Genomic DNA, 14264 nt, shown 5'->3' on the forward strand with positions numbered 1-14264 from the left:
GATGATTATAACTGACAACTAAGGAAAATCCCAAATTCAGTATCTCAGAAAATTAGAATATTGTGAAAAGGTTCAATATTGAAGACACCTGGTGCTACACTCTAATCAGCTAATTAACTCAAAACACCTGCAAAGGCCTTTAAATGGTCTCTCAGTCTAGTTCTGTAGGCTACACAATCATGGGGAAGACTGCTGACTTGACAGTTGTCCAAAAGACGACCATTGATACCTTGCACAAGGAGGGCAAGACACAAAAGGTCATTGCAAAAGAGGCTGGCTGTTCACAGAGCTCTGCGTCCAAGCACATTAATAGAGAGGCGAAGGGAAGGAAAAGATGTGGTAGAAAAAAGTGTACAAGCAATAGGGATAACCGCACCCTGGAGAGGATTGTGAAACAAAACCCATTCAAAAATGTGGGGGAGATTCACAAAGAGTGGACTGCAGCTGGAGTCAGTGCTTCAAGAACCACTATGCACAGACGTATGAAAGACATAGGTTTCAGCTGTCGCATTCCTTGTGTCAAGCCACTCTTGAACAACAGACAGCGTCAGAAGCGTCTCGCCTGGGCTAAAGACAAAAAGGACTGGACTGCTGCTGAGTGGTCCAAAGTTATGTTCTCTGATGAAAGTAAATTTTGCATTTCCTTTGGAAATCAGGGTCCCAGAGTCTGGAGGAAGAGAGGAGAGGCACACAATCCACGTTGCTTGAGGTCCAGTGTAAAGTTTTCACAGTCAGTGATGGTTTGGGGTGCCATGTCATCTGCTGGTGTTGGTCCACTGTGTTTTCTGAGGTCCAAGGTCAACGCAGCCGTATACCAGGAAGTTTTAGAGCACTTAATGCTTCCTGCTGCTGACCAACTTTATGGAGATGCAGATTTCATTTTCCAACAGGACTTGGCTCTTGCACACAGTGCCAAAGCTACCAGTACCTGGTTTAAGGACCATGGTATCCCTGTTCTTAATTGGCCAGCAAACTCACCTGACCTTAACCCCATAGAAAATCTATGGGGTATTGTGAAGAGGAAGATGCGATATGCCAGACCCAACAATGCAGAAGAGCTGAAGGCCACTATCAGAGCAACCTGGGCTCTTATAACACCTGAGCAGTGCCACAGACTGATCGACTCCATGCCACGCCGCATTGCTGCAGTAATTCAGGCAAAAGGAGCCCCAATTAAGTATATCTTGCATCTAGAGGACTGGTCCGGTCTCTCCTAACTCTTTCACACCGGAAAGCCCGCTGATCTTGTAGCCTGTATACCAGACGCGCCATCGTCTCAACGTTTTTATTTATCTTTATTTTCACCATGGAAACAAGTCAAGACTTCTCACTTTACACCTACCTTTGACTAGGCGTAAGATTTAGTCTCAGACGTGCGCTACGCCAGATGGTGCAACAGGTATTAATTCTACGCAGGACTTGAAACGCATTTTACGTTAAGCTTAGTCTTATGACCGGGTGTACGTCCAGCTGGTGCAACCGGCGGATGGTAAGCAGGAGAGCCGGTTTTGCTTGAGAACAGCATCACTATGCTGGTCCACCAGCTGGACCAGCACCATACCAGCAATAAAAAACAGCATAAACCAGCCTGAACCAACATGGAATTCATGCTGGTTTATGCTGGATTTTTTAAGCAGGCGCGGAGTAGAAAATGGAAAACCCTGAGTAGAGCTTTAAAAACCTCGAGTGATTACTTAACACCTGAAGCCGCTGAAGCACTTTCAAATTACTGTTCCAGTTTGGTGCATTAGGCTTCCTTTGGAACTATTTTCATTGGTGGAGAGAAATATACAAACTAACTGGTCAAATTTTGTCTGAAACTTTCATTACTTATTGGTATTCAGTACAGAATCCCTCTTGTTTGGGTGATATTGCTTTAATATAAAACCAAGACACTTTGCTAATAACTTACTAGGGTGTATCTATGCCTGTACACAAAAACGCACAGATTCCACACACCTCAAATACAGCAACGTTGGACGTTTCAGGAGTTGACGTAATGTAACTGCGACCAGAAACTGAGTGGCCTGGGGTTTTAACATCTAGTTGACTCTTCACCATACTCTCCTCATTCAGCTTCTACAGAGAGCATTGAGAGAAATTGATAATGAGAGAGGCATCGACAAAAATCTTTGAACAAGAGAGAGAGAATGAGAGAGTAATTTCTACGAAAAGACTCATTCCTGTCCTATTTATTACCATCACACTCGCAGCAGAGCACAAACTGAAATTATATTAAATTATTATCATACTCTCCACATTTAGCTTCTACAGACACACACAGAGAGAGAGAAAAGTGAGTGAGATATAGATAAAGTCTATGAGCAAGAGAGAGAGAGAGAGAGAGAGAGCGTTTGTGACTGACCCTCCTGCTGAGTGTGGTATTGATGAAGACCAAGTCATCCAGTGTCAGCACTATCTTAGTGGGACTTCCGACTCCTCCTCCACCAAATGCTCCTAATATCCCCACCTGACCATGTTTCCTGGACACACACACACTCATATACTTATTTGTTTATCAGTAATACAATAAACTTGTTCAACACAAGGTGGTTTGCTACAACTCAAGCAAGTCAATTCGTACCTTACATGGAGAAAAAGGACACCTGCTCCACCTACCAACACAATGAACAAGAGGAGGAATAAAAGGGTCACTCCATCTATGCCTGAAACAAAAAGAAAGAATGAGAAACAGAATCAGTCGTGATGTTGATGTCATAAAACGTAACGTAATAAAATTCATGTGGCATATTCACCTCCACTACAAGCGATATAAGGGCTGAACCAGCAGTTTGAGTCACTTCTCGGAGATGCTCCAGCAAAATGAATCGATTTTCCCAAGTACTTCAACCCTCCATATTTTCCATAAGTGTGTGGTGCTTCCAGGGCATGCGTGCGGTGTAGGCTGGAGCCAGAGCCATCTGAATCCAGGACAGCGTAGCGTGCCTGCATTCCTTCTCCATCAGTACCTGCTGATATCCGTTGGTTAAAGCCATTGAATTCAAATCCACCGTCGTTTTTAGCCAGTGTATCACCAGATACCCAGCGCCCTCCACTCGCAGCACGACTCTGCTCTGCAGCCATGGCTGTGTAATAGATCATGTTATAGATGGTCCCAAAAAATGGAGAAACCTGCCAAGAAAGAAAAAAAAAGAAAAACACAAAAATACAACAAATAACACGTGATTTGTATTGTAATTCTAAGCATAATAATGCGTTTTAATATGCGTCTGTTGTTGATTTTATGAAAGTGTTATTTTATTATCACTATTATAGTTTTTACTAATATTTTGAATGTTTTTATTCTTATGTTCTCCATTTCATGTTAATTTTACTTAAAGTTTTGTTGTTTTTGTCATTTTTATTTGTTTTTGAAAGGGTATGTCTATATAGTTTTTATTCATTTTATTTCAGTTTATTTTAGTACATCGAGTTAAACAAAATGAAAATGAGAAATGTTGACAACTAGCTGAAACAACATACAGTCAAACCTAAATTTATTCAGACACATTGAACATTTCTTTTATTAATACAGTTTATTCAAAAAATGGTTATAAAATATGACAAGAACTCAGAGTTAAACTGTGTCAGAAAAAATTAATCTTAATTATGTCAGATAACATAAAAGCAAAACATGGTCAGGTCAAAGTGTCTGAATAATTTTTGGTTCCAAATTTTTATCAATTTTACTGGTAGTCCACTGTATGAAGAAATTTTGGGTATAATATGTCACAGTTTACTTTACTTTGCTATCCTCACTTACATAAATGAACTATAGTGTCCTGCACCCACTAGTAAAAATATATCAAAAATGTCTGAATAATTTTTGGTTTGACTGTATAATGTTTTCTTAATATTTTATTTGATTTCAGGTAACATTTATTTTATTTCAAGTAATGAAAATGTTTTTATGGTTTTAGCTTTATTCAACTATAATAACCTCATTTAGAGACAAAACACCAACCTGTCTTTGCATACACAAATTATGTACATATTGTCGCCTTTGGCTTGCTTAGTTGGGGACACTTAATATTCAACAATATTATTGATCTGACTGTACTGACGCTGTCATATGAGAATGGACCTGAGCTGGACGATGATATTTTTGCAGAACTGCTTTATAGATGAAATGAACTAATTTAATAATTGATGATCTTTACAACAGAACTCAATCAACGCTGAACTGACTTCAACAGCCGAAATGCAAAATTTTCCTGCTTTGAAACGATCTGTATTGTATAAAGCGCTACATAAATAAGGTGAATTGACTTGACATATTAAATACATAACGCTAAAAGCCTTTTTTCTGTGATAAAATACATCTTAAGAGTCACTATTGTGGCAAAGATTCTTTCTAATAATGATAGCATTTGCTTTTGCTATCCCTGTCCCTATATGGCTTGATTAAAATGATATACCAATTCAAACTCAGTGTGTTACCTCTTCAGCTGGTGTGCTGCTGCGGATGTCATAGGATCCCTGTGCTGCATTAAAGGCCTCATAGAAGTTTTGTTCCCCTTGGTCCATGGTTATTGTTAAGACCCCATCGTATGCTCGTCGCAGTTTGGTGTCATTGGCCAGGACTGGATAGTTCACATTTTTATATGGCAATGAATACAGCAGTGTGTCATATGGAATGAAGATGTATCCTCTGTCAATCAATCTCATGTCCATTGCTGTGGTTAGCAACTGATACTGTTCCTCTCCACCAATCAGAACAGAGTGCATGCACATGATGACAACTGCACACAAAATTAAAAAGGGAGGAAAAAGAATTGAGGAATAAACGAAAGAATAAGCTGACATTAATAGTTATTAAAACACAATGAGAGATATAACACAATAACACAGGATGATGTAACAAACGTTTTCCCCCATTAATATTTATATTGTCTAAAAAGTGTCTGTCCTGATGATATTACACTCCCAGAGGAAGGCACACTAAATTATATATACATTTTATTAAAATAATAAAATAAATTAAACAAATTAAAATATTTATGTACAGATTTTAGATTACTAACATTTTCTTTTATGACATATGGATAATATTTCCAATCCTTAATCATAGATTTCATTTATCTTAGTAGCTATAACTGAGGATATAGAAGCAGATCATTTCATTTGAAACCTCTAATCATTATTCAGTAATCCTCTTTGTTTTTAACTAAAGTTCTAAAAATTTTAGTTAAGAGTTACTTGCTGAGCATTTTAAATATACATTTTTAGACATAATTCAAGCAGAACTCACCCCTCACGCGATCTGTCTCTCGTATTGCCTTTAGGGCTCGTCGTGGTCCTTCCTTGTCCGCTTCCATGGTAACAACCGTGCCAACTGGCAGACCAAGAGCACGCAGGGATGCTGCAAGTTCATGCCCAGTCGCTTCCCACATGTCGTTCTCCGCTGTTATAATCCCAACATGTGCCCAGCGGAAAAAGCGCAGCACAGAGAAGAGCACACGAGAAGACAACGGGAGCGGCCGCAGAAAGGTGGGATACATTTCCTCATTCATGTCAGCCTTCAGGCAAGCCCAGGACAGGATACCCTTGTTCCAATTCTTTGCCAGCAGTGCAGCAGCAGTGCAGTAGCCAGGGTTTGCCGGTCCAAGAAAGGCCGAACCGTAACCCTCCAGCTCGGCAAAGCGTGCCAGGCCTCTCGAGCTCGAGCAATCCTCATTAATTAGTGTGTAATCATACCAGTAGCCTTTGTTGAGGTCGGGGTCTTTGTTGATGCGGCTAATGGCTAATCGGGCAGCCAGGTCTGGCAGGGATTTGGAGTACATAGGGTCGCACGCCCACGGTCCTACGATGGCAATTTTGAAGGTGGTGCCCCAGGCCTCACAGGGCAAGTATGATAGCATGACTAGAGGAAGGAGCAAACAGTTCCCCCACCAGCTGTGGCTGCGTAGCACTGGGGTCGAGGACACTGGGCTCGCTGGGTCATCAGGGCTTCTTGCTTTTCGCTTTGAGGTTGGTTTTCGTCGTTGCTTCCCTGCTGAAGACTGTGGTTGCCATCGTGGGTGGTGGGACTGGCAAAGAAAGCTAGAGTTTCTGTGGTCATCCATTTCCATTTTTTTTTTTCTACTGTTAAATGTCAGGGACAATGAAAAAAAAAAAGGTGGCACTGAGAGATGTTGTGTGTTTATGTGAATATTTTGTCAGCAACAGTATGAAGGCTGATTAAAAAACACGCTCAAAACACCCAGCTCTCGATTTGGGTTCTACCCACTGAGGGGCACTAGCCCAAAACTACTGCACAATAACCAGCCATCACTGTCTGTTATAGAGATGGAGCAAATGTGTGCAGTTGTGTTTGAGAGAAACAATAAAGGTTTGGTGAAAGAGAGGGAGAGAGGGGAAAAGACAAGGGACAGAAACAGAACAGAAAAGGTTAGTCTTCCTTCATATAATTAGAATATTAATACATTGCAGTTCTTTTAACCATCGTTTACTATATTTATTAGTGATGCGAGAGTGTAACAGTGGCTCCAACATCAGCATCAGAGTCATATGAATCATTATGGTACCAAGGTCAACAGATCTACACTACGGTTCAAAAGTTGGGGGTCAGTAAGATTTTTTTTTTAAAGAAATTAATATTTTATTCAGCGAATGATTTTCAAATAAATGCTGTTCTTTTGAATTTTATATTCATCAAATAATCCTTGAAAAATGTATCATGGTTTCCACAAAAATATTAAGCAGAACAGCTGTTTTCAACATTGATCATAATAAGAAATGTTTCCTGAGCAGCAAATCAGCATATTAGAATGATTTCTGAAGAATCATGTGACACTGACGACTGGAGTAATGGCATATTATATCTATAATATATATTAATAATTCTATTATAAAGGAATAAATTACAAATAAATGCCTCAGTGAGCATAAGAGACTTATTTCAAAAACATAAAAAAAAACATGTAAAGCAGTGTAAATTAAAAAAAAATAATAAAAAATTAAAGTAAAAGCAGATCATGATGCACAGAAAAGCCCATATCCACCTAAAAAGAATTATGACTTTATATATTGCTTTTGCAACTTTTTTGTGACTTAATTTCTTATTTTAAACTTTAATCTTGCAAATTACTTTTTTATTTTTTACTCTGGGGCAGTAGGGTTCCAGCCTGGATGATGTTTTTATCAAGGATGAAATATATTTATATATTCATATTTATTTCTTTTAACAGAATGATCTATTACTTCTTTTCAGGGTGACAATTCTCAATTAAACGCTATTTGGTTTGCTAATAAGAGTTTTTTGGTGACCGAAGTGACACTGAGAAACAGGAAGCAGGATATTAAAGTCTTCTTCAACCCTCTTCTCATACTGTCCTTTCCCCTGTGATCCTAGAGATCTGACCTCTGAATGTGGGCTGGGTCTGGTCAGCTGATCAGCCACAACCTCACCTGACTCATGTGCCATCTGTGTTTAAAGGTGGAGCTGGGGTGAAATGTCACACAACTTGTACCAGGCTGTCTGCCCATTCCTCCCTCTCTCTGTCTCTATCCATTGCTCAGCAAGCAGAAAGCAGATTACAATTAAAGAGCTCTGCCTTCATTAGCCCTGGCCATAATAACTGCCCAATAACGTGAGGCTTAATCAATCTTAATCTTAATCAACCTTATCTCTTTACACCATCATCGCTCTGTATCTACTGACCTGTCAGAAGTCTTCTCTTCTTTGATTTTTCATTATTCTTCGACCTTTCATTTCTTTAGCATCCTGTATTACTTCTGTATAACTTTCCTCTCTGCCCCTCACATCTTAACCGTCTGGCTTTCTTTCTTTCTTTGGACCTTTAGCCAGCACTGAAATAACTCAGGATTACAGCGGATTGCACGGGACCTTGCTGTCAGACTCACGCTACTCCTGTGTTTGAATGATTTACTGTCTGTGATATTGGATAACTGGCACACCACAGCTAAAGGAATTTCATTTTTGGGCCTTATACAAGCTGCCTAAATATTTCACTTTTAGTATTTAAATGTAAAATTAGTCTTCAAAGCTAATATAACTATTGTGGTATGTTAATATGGTCATGTCAGCTACATGTACACACTAAAGGCTGCCATCTCATAGAGATTTTAAATCTCTAGATATTCCTAGTTGCTAATAAGATTTGTTAAGGCTGCTTTCTGCTATTGGTTCAAAGGGGATGTCCTGTTATATACTGTAAATGCACCAGTGTTATTATTATAGTTGATCATTGGCTGCTGAAAATTACTGCTTGTGTTCACATTTTGTGTTCTTTCTTATGGATATTAAGCCGCTCATTAAAAATTACAGCTATCTTCATTACAGCCCTCTTCATATAGTCAGAATAGTGGAAAGTTTTTATAGCTGTCTAATTAGAACCTCCTTTCTCTTTATAGTCAATGACGTATTAAATAAATATATATAGTACAATCAAGTTTATATATAATTTGGTGATGTCACATTCTTTCGACCTCTACACTGCCTATTTTTTGGCGTTGGTTACCTGGATATGTAAAGTAGCCTATGTAATGCGTTAGTTTATGTGACTGAACATACAGAAACATTATACTGAATGAACAACTGTAATAGAAAATATTTCTTCACCACAAAGAACCCTAACTTTGTATGTAAATGAATGTAAATGGAGTTAGCATAGTTAGCAATTGACATCTTTAGTAAATTAATACAGACGGTTGACATTAAGTCTAAGATTAGATAATCTAAACTACTTTTTTTGGCTGAAAAGAAAACAGAATAGAGAAATAAAACAATGCATATATTATGATTAAAAAATTATTTAACAAACTCCACTTATGCAAAGCGCAAAAAAAGCCAAAGCATGAAATGCAGTCTTTCTAATGATGTTGTAACAACCTAAGATTACCTGCCATCCCTCAGAGAAATCCTAATTCTCTTTAATATTGAAAACTATTGTTACTCTTAATAAAGGATGGTTTAATAGAGGAGCAAAAGATGGGCTAACCTGGTGTGTGTGGCTAAATGAGAGCCATGATGAGTGCTCCATTAGAACACAGAGAGTCTGGGAAGAGCCAGTGAGAGACCAGAACTGCACTCCCGGAGAGGAAATAACAAAATCCAATTTAAAAATGTAAAAGTCCAAATTGAAGGTGGAAAAAAGACATATATTCCATGCAAAAACAGATAGAAGAGCAGTCTTTAAAAAATTTCTTTGAAAAGAATAGTATAAAAAAGTATAGAAGTAGAAATCCACCTTTCTCTTTTTACAATGGAGAGTTGATTTTTGGTTTGTGGTTCCTGGAGGCCCTCTATTTGACTGAGTCCTGCCCCAATCTGGAGAGCCTAATGGGGGAGGCCACTGGAACAAGAGCCTCTCTGAATCCTGGGTCTTACTGGGAACAGGCAGATTTACACAGAGAGAGAGAGCAAGAGAGAGAGAGAGATATCGCAAGAGACAAGGAACGAGCAGAGGAGAAAGGAGGGGCAGGCCGGGAATCCAAGTGGTGACTTCTTAACCCTCTTTAGCCTATAATCCACACATACATGGCAAAAGGCATTTTGTCTCCTCGGTATGAATGTGAGCTTGTGACCCAGTAACATATTGATTGACAATTTGAAGTAGATTGAAATATTTACCAAAATATATTCTCCCACTCTCAGTCACAGCATTAGACATTAGCAATTTTATTGATTTTTAAAATCATTTTAGCTATCTCTACTCTCTGAGTCTAACTGTGAATGGTTGGCAGACTATTTTTAATGCGATACTGTGACAGATATTACAATAGATAGGTTGCGTGATTGTTTAGAATTAAGCTGAGCATTTGATCCAACTGTCTGTGTAGGATCAACAGTGAGCCAACAAATGTAACAGATTGTACTGGACCTGTACTGCCCTGCTCCATTTCGTCTCCTCAGGTGCACTCTGTAATTTTTTTGTTACGCTGGCCAATACGGCAGTCACCCGAAATCCACTATTCACACCATGATTAATATTCCAAAATTAAAAAATTGTCAGGTAATAGTAACCAAAATAAATGAGTGGTATTTGGCTGGTTATACAACCTCAATATAGCCACATTGTTGAGGTCAAATAAACAGATTTTGTTCAGCTACTGGCATGACTAAAATCTCATTTTTTCAGAGGTACTATTTATTTATTAAAAACTTTTTAAATAGGAAAAATATTAATGTCTCTACATACATCTGTGTGACACTAAAAGAGTATTAAGTTAACACAATGGACAGAAAGGCGAACAATATGAAGATCACACAGCAACTTTTGCAAGAGGTTTAAGATGATGGTGTTAAACCATTAGTGTAACACGTCCTCATGTCACATTAAAAAATCCCAAGTGTTAGTGTGTCCCTCTTTCTTTCCTGCTCCTCCTCCCTTCTTCTTGATCTTTCTTGAGTTTATAAGCTTGGCAAGGAATGCCCAACAGGTGAAAAGAGATTTGAGTTCCCAGGAAGCCCTAAGCCACGATACCTTTGTTCATTGCGACATTGTGTCCTATAGCACAACACTATTACACTTTTTTTATTATAGCTTGCTGACATAAAAACTACATTTCAGCATGATATTTGTGGGTCAGATATAGAAGCGCTTAAAGGCCTCCTGGAGAAGATCTGGATAAAAGGTTACAAGGTCACCAAGCTGTTATTATGAGAAGCTGTGGTCAAAAGAAAAAAAATGAAAGGATGGAGATATATGAAACAAGAGAGAGGGAGCTGTGAGGTACTCATTCAGAGCCTGTGGAGTGGTAAGCGGTAAGCCTGTGAAGATTACGACTATATCCTTGAGGAGTCCTCCAGAACTGGAGCAGTGCTCTGACCTTTATTGAAATTTATACAAACTAATTTATACAAATTAGTTTGACCAAAATGTTAAATATTAATTCGTAAATTAGAAATGGCCCAAGGCAATAAAACGATTAAATTTGAAAACATGACATTTAGCCATAGAGCTCAGACACATAACAGCTCAGCCAATGATTTAAAGTACATGAAGTCACACACTGCCAGATTACAATGGTTACAATGATAGGTGATGATAGGTCATTACAAAAATCACCATATAGTCCCATACATTTTTTTGGAAATGGCTAGAAAAAAATGTATGGAGAGAATTTATGTTTAAATTGATATTTTGATTATTAAACAAGTGCAAAATGGAAGGAGGAAAAATTATAAGATTTACATGATATCTTACAGTATCTCACAGAAGTGAGTACACCCATCACATTTTTGTAAATATTTATCTTTTCATATGACAACACTGAAGAAATGACACTTTGCTACAATGTAAAGTAGTGAGTGTACAGCTTGTATAACAGTGTAAATTTGCTGTCCCCTTAAAATAACTCAACACACAGCCATTAATGTCTAAACCGCTGGCCACAAAAGTGAGCACACCCCTAAGTGGAAATGTCCAAATTGGGCCCAATTAGCCATTTTCTCTCCCCGGTGTCATGTGACTCGTTAGTGTTACAAGGTCTCAGGTGTGAATGGGGAGCAGGTGTGTTAAATTTGGTGTTATCGCTCTCACTCTCTCATACTGGTCACTGGAAGTTCAACATGGCACCTCATGGCAAAGAACTCTCTGAGGATCTAAAAAGAAGAATTGTTGCTCTACATAAAGATGGCGTAGGCTATAAGAAGATTGCCAAGACCCTGAAACTGAGCTGCAGGGTTTAACAGGACAGGTTCCACTCAGAACAGGCCTCGCCATGGTCGACCAAAGAAGTTGAGTGCACATGCTCTGCGTCATATCCAGAGGTTGTGTTTGGGAAATAGACGTATGAGTGCTGCCAGCATTGCTACAGAGGTTGAAGGGGTGGGGGGTCAGCCTGTCAGTGCTCAGACCATACACCGCACACTGCATCAAATTGGTCTGCATGGCCGTCGTCCCAGAAGGAAGCCTCTTCTAAAGATGATGCACAAGAAAGCCCGCAAACAGTTTGCTGAAGACAAGCAGACTAAGGAACCATGTCCTGTGGTCTGATGAGACCAAGATAAATTTATTTGGTTCAGATTGTGTCAAGCGTGTGTGGCGGCAACCAGGTGAGGAGTACAAAGACAAGTGTGTCTTGCCTACAGTCAAGCATGGTGGTGGGAGTGTCATGGTCTGGGGCTGCATGAGTGCTGCCGGCACTGGGGAGATACAGTTCATTGAGGGAACCATGAATGCCAACATGTACTGTGACATACTGAAGCAGAGCATGATCCCCTCCCTTCGGAGTATTCCAACATGATAACGACCCCAAACACACCTCCAAGACGACCACTGCCTTGCTAAAGAAGCTGAGGGTACCTAAACCCTATTGAGCATCTGTGGGGCATCCTCAAACGGAAGGTGGAGGAGCACAAGGTCTCTAACATCCACCAGCTCCGTGATGTTGTCAATTTTACACTGTTATACAAGCTGTACACTCACTGTACACTCATGCAGCCTTGGTGAGCATAAGCCATTAAAAAAAAATAATACCGACCACAAACTTTTGAACGGTGCTGTATGTTTTACACTATGTTTTTCCCTCAAAGTAAAGTAATGGTTTGGTCTGTTTTTGAATGTCGCTGCCTGTCAGTTGATCCAGTTAAATCTTTCCTTTCCTTTTACTGGCCCCATTAATGGTCCTAACAGAAAGAAGACCTCTATGCAGCCACTGGCAATATTGGCTTAGCTTTGACCACAGCCCTATTAAACACTATGTGGTCAGCTCGCATTAATCAGAGGGCTGTTGGAACTTGGAGCACTGGAAACAAAGTTCACCTTTTGACCCAACACGTGCTATGTGCCGGACAAAGAAGACGAAGCACATATATCTTTTGTCTCACTCTCCATATACACCCTTAAGGCCCCATTTACTTTTTTATTACCTATTCATTTACGGTACATCAGGACATGTTACAGCACCACAAGTGTCATCTTCAAGGTCATAATAGTGTCAAGAGGTGGAAGGGACATAAACACAAACCTTGAAGGCTTTCACTCGGTCATGATTGTTTCCTGCCCTACACTTTTAACTTGTTGCTGATTGGAACAAGTAACTCTCTGATCTCACTAGCACTAGGCCCGCTTGTGTGTGTGTCTCATGTTAGCTCATGATTGATTGGAGTCCATTTTAAGATAATCAGATTAGTCAGATTGGGTCGTGCTGTACTGAGCTTCAACCGGCAAGCCTCTTACCTCCGATCAGAGAGAGAGACAGAGCGAGATGAAGTGGGGGGAGACGGGTAGCCTCATAATTTGTCTGAAAGAATTATTAATCAAAGTTTGACTGAATAATTAATACATTAACATAGTAAAAACTGTATTAAATTTTATAAATACTCAAATACAGCAAAAATGTGCCTGGGTATAATATGGTAAGTGTATTTTGCACTATTTATGTAAAACTGCAGTAATGTTTAAAAAAAAAAAGTCACTTAACAATGGTAATCCTGTAATTATTTACTTACCCTCATGTCCTTCAAAACCTGTATGAGTTTCTGTCTCGTGAAACACATATACAAAAAAGAGTCATGACAGAAGGTCATAAAGAAGGCTGTTATACATTCCACTGAGCTGCTTTTCCATAGTTTTACCATGTAACTAAATATGAGCTAGATGAACGTGTTTTACAGTTGTGCTTGTCTCGCGTCTCGCACATGACACTGGCTGCATCCAAAATCGCATACTTTCCTACTATACAGTAGGTGAAAAACAGTATGTGACAATAAAAATATGTCCGAATTCCCAGTACTCATAAAAGAGTAGGCAAAGGCTGCGTCCGAAATAGCATAAGTGTCCATCATATACACACTTCAGCATCTTGCCGGAAGTATAGGTCATCCGGGTACTTATTGCCTACTCTTTTATGAGTACTGTTAATTCAAACATTCTTCTTTTGACACATACTGTTTTTCACCTATTATATGGTAGGGAAGTATGTGATTTCAGATGCAGCCAAAAAGCACCCAGATGACCTACTTCTTCTGGTGAGAATCTAAAGTGTGCATACGATGGACACTTACCTCACTTTCCCATGAGGCCGCAAGAGAAGATTTGCGAATGGCAGTAGAGCGAAGCAACTGATGCTGGAAGGCAACGTGATAAGGGCAACATCAGGAATGTAGTACGTCACATTCATACTACATAGAACATACTTTTTTAGTGGTCATGAAGTAATTACTTATTCAAAATAAGTATCTCCTCAAGAGAGTATGCTCAAGTTCAATGCAGTGCTTAAATTCAGCTTTTTAAAAGCAAAAGATTTTCAGTGAATAACAACTTAAATTCTGTTGTTCCTTATATAAATAAAAT

At 39.1% G+C, this 14264-nt stretch overlaps 1 protein-coding gene across 3 annotated transcripts in view; it reads right to left on the reverse strand.

Moving 5' to 3' along the window:
- gucy2d (guanylate cyclase 2D, retinal) overlaps nucleotides 1-14044 on the reverse strand; it is a 34559-nt gene extending 20515 nt beyond the window's left edge. The window contains exons 1-11 of one of the 3 annotated variants that reach the window (XM_051893167.1): nucleotides 13976-14031; nucleotides 13421-13450; nucleotides 13149-13212; nucleotides 9213-9351; nucleotides 8964-9047; nucleotides 5252-6277; nucleotides 4441-4742; nucleotides 2757-3132; nucleotides 2585-2666; nucleotides 2366-2483; nucleotides 1960-2079 (exon numbers count right to left, since the gene is read on the reverse strand). In XM_051893167.1, the coding sequence (XP_051749127.1) occupies nucleotides 1960-2079; nucleotides 2366-2483; nucleotides 2585-2666; nucleotides 2757-3132; nucleotides 4441-4742; nucleotides 5252-6071 (1818 nt within the window). In that variant the 5' untranslated portion in view covers nucleotides 6072-6277; nucleotides 8964-9047; nucleotides 9213-9351; ... (1 more) ...; nucleotides 13421-13450; nucleotides 13976-14031. Of the gene's footprint in view, nucleotides 1-1959; nucleotides 2080-2365; nucleotides 2484-2584; nucleotides 2667-2756; nucleotides 3133-4440; nucleotides 4743-5251; nucleotides 6278-8963; nucleotides 9048-9212; nucleotides 13213-13420; nucleotides 13451-13975 lie in introns of all 3 variants that reach the window. The other 2 variants (XM_051893166.1, XM_051893168.1) reach the window with 2 other exon arrangements.
- Between the last annotated feature and the right edge of the window lie 220 nt (nucleotides 14045-14264).

The sequence above is a fragment of the Ctenopharyngodon idella genome, chromosome 5, assembly GCF_019924925.1.
Source record: "Ctenopharyngodon idella isolate HZGC_01 chromosome 5, HZGC01, whole genome shotgun sequence".
Taxonomy (NCBI): Eukaryota; Metazoa; Chordata; class Actinopteri; order Cypriniformes; family Xenocyprididae; genus Ctenopharyngodon; species Ctenopharyngodon idella.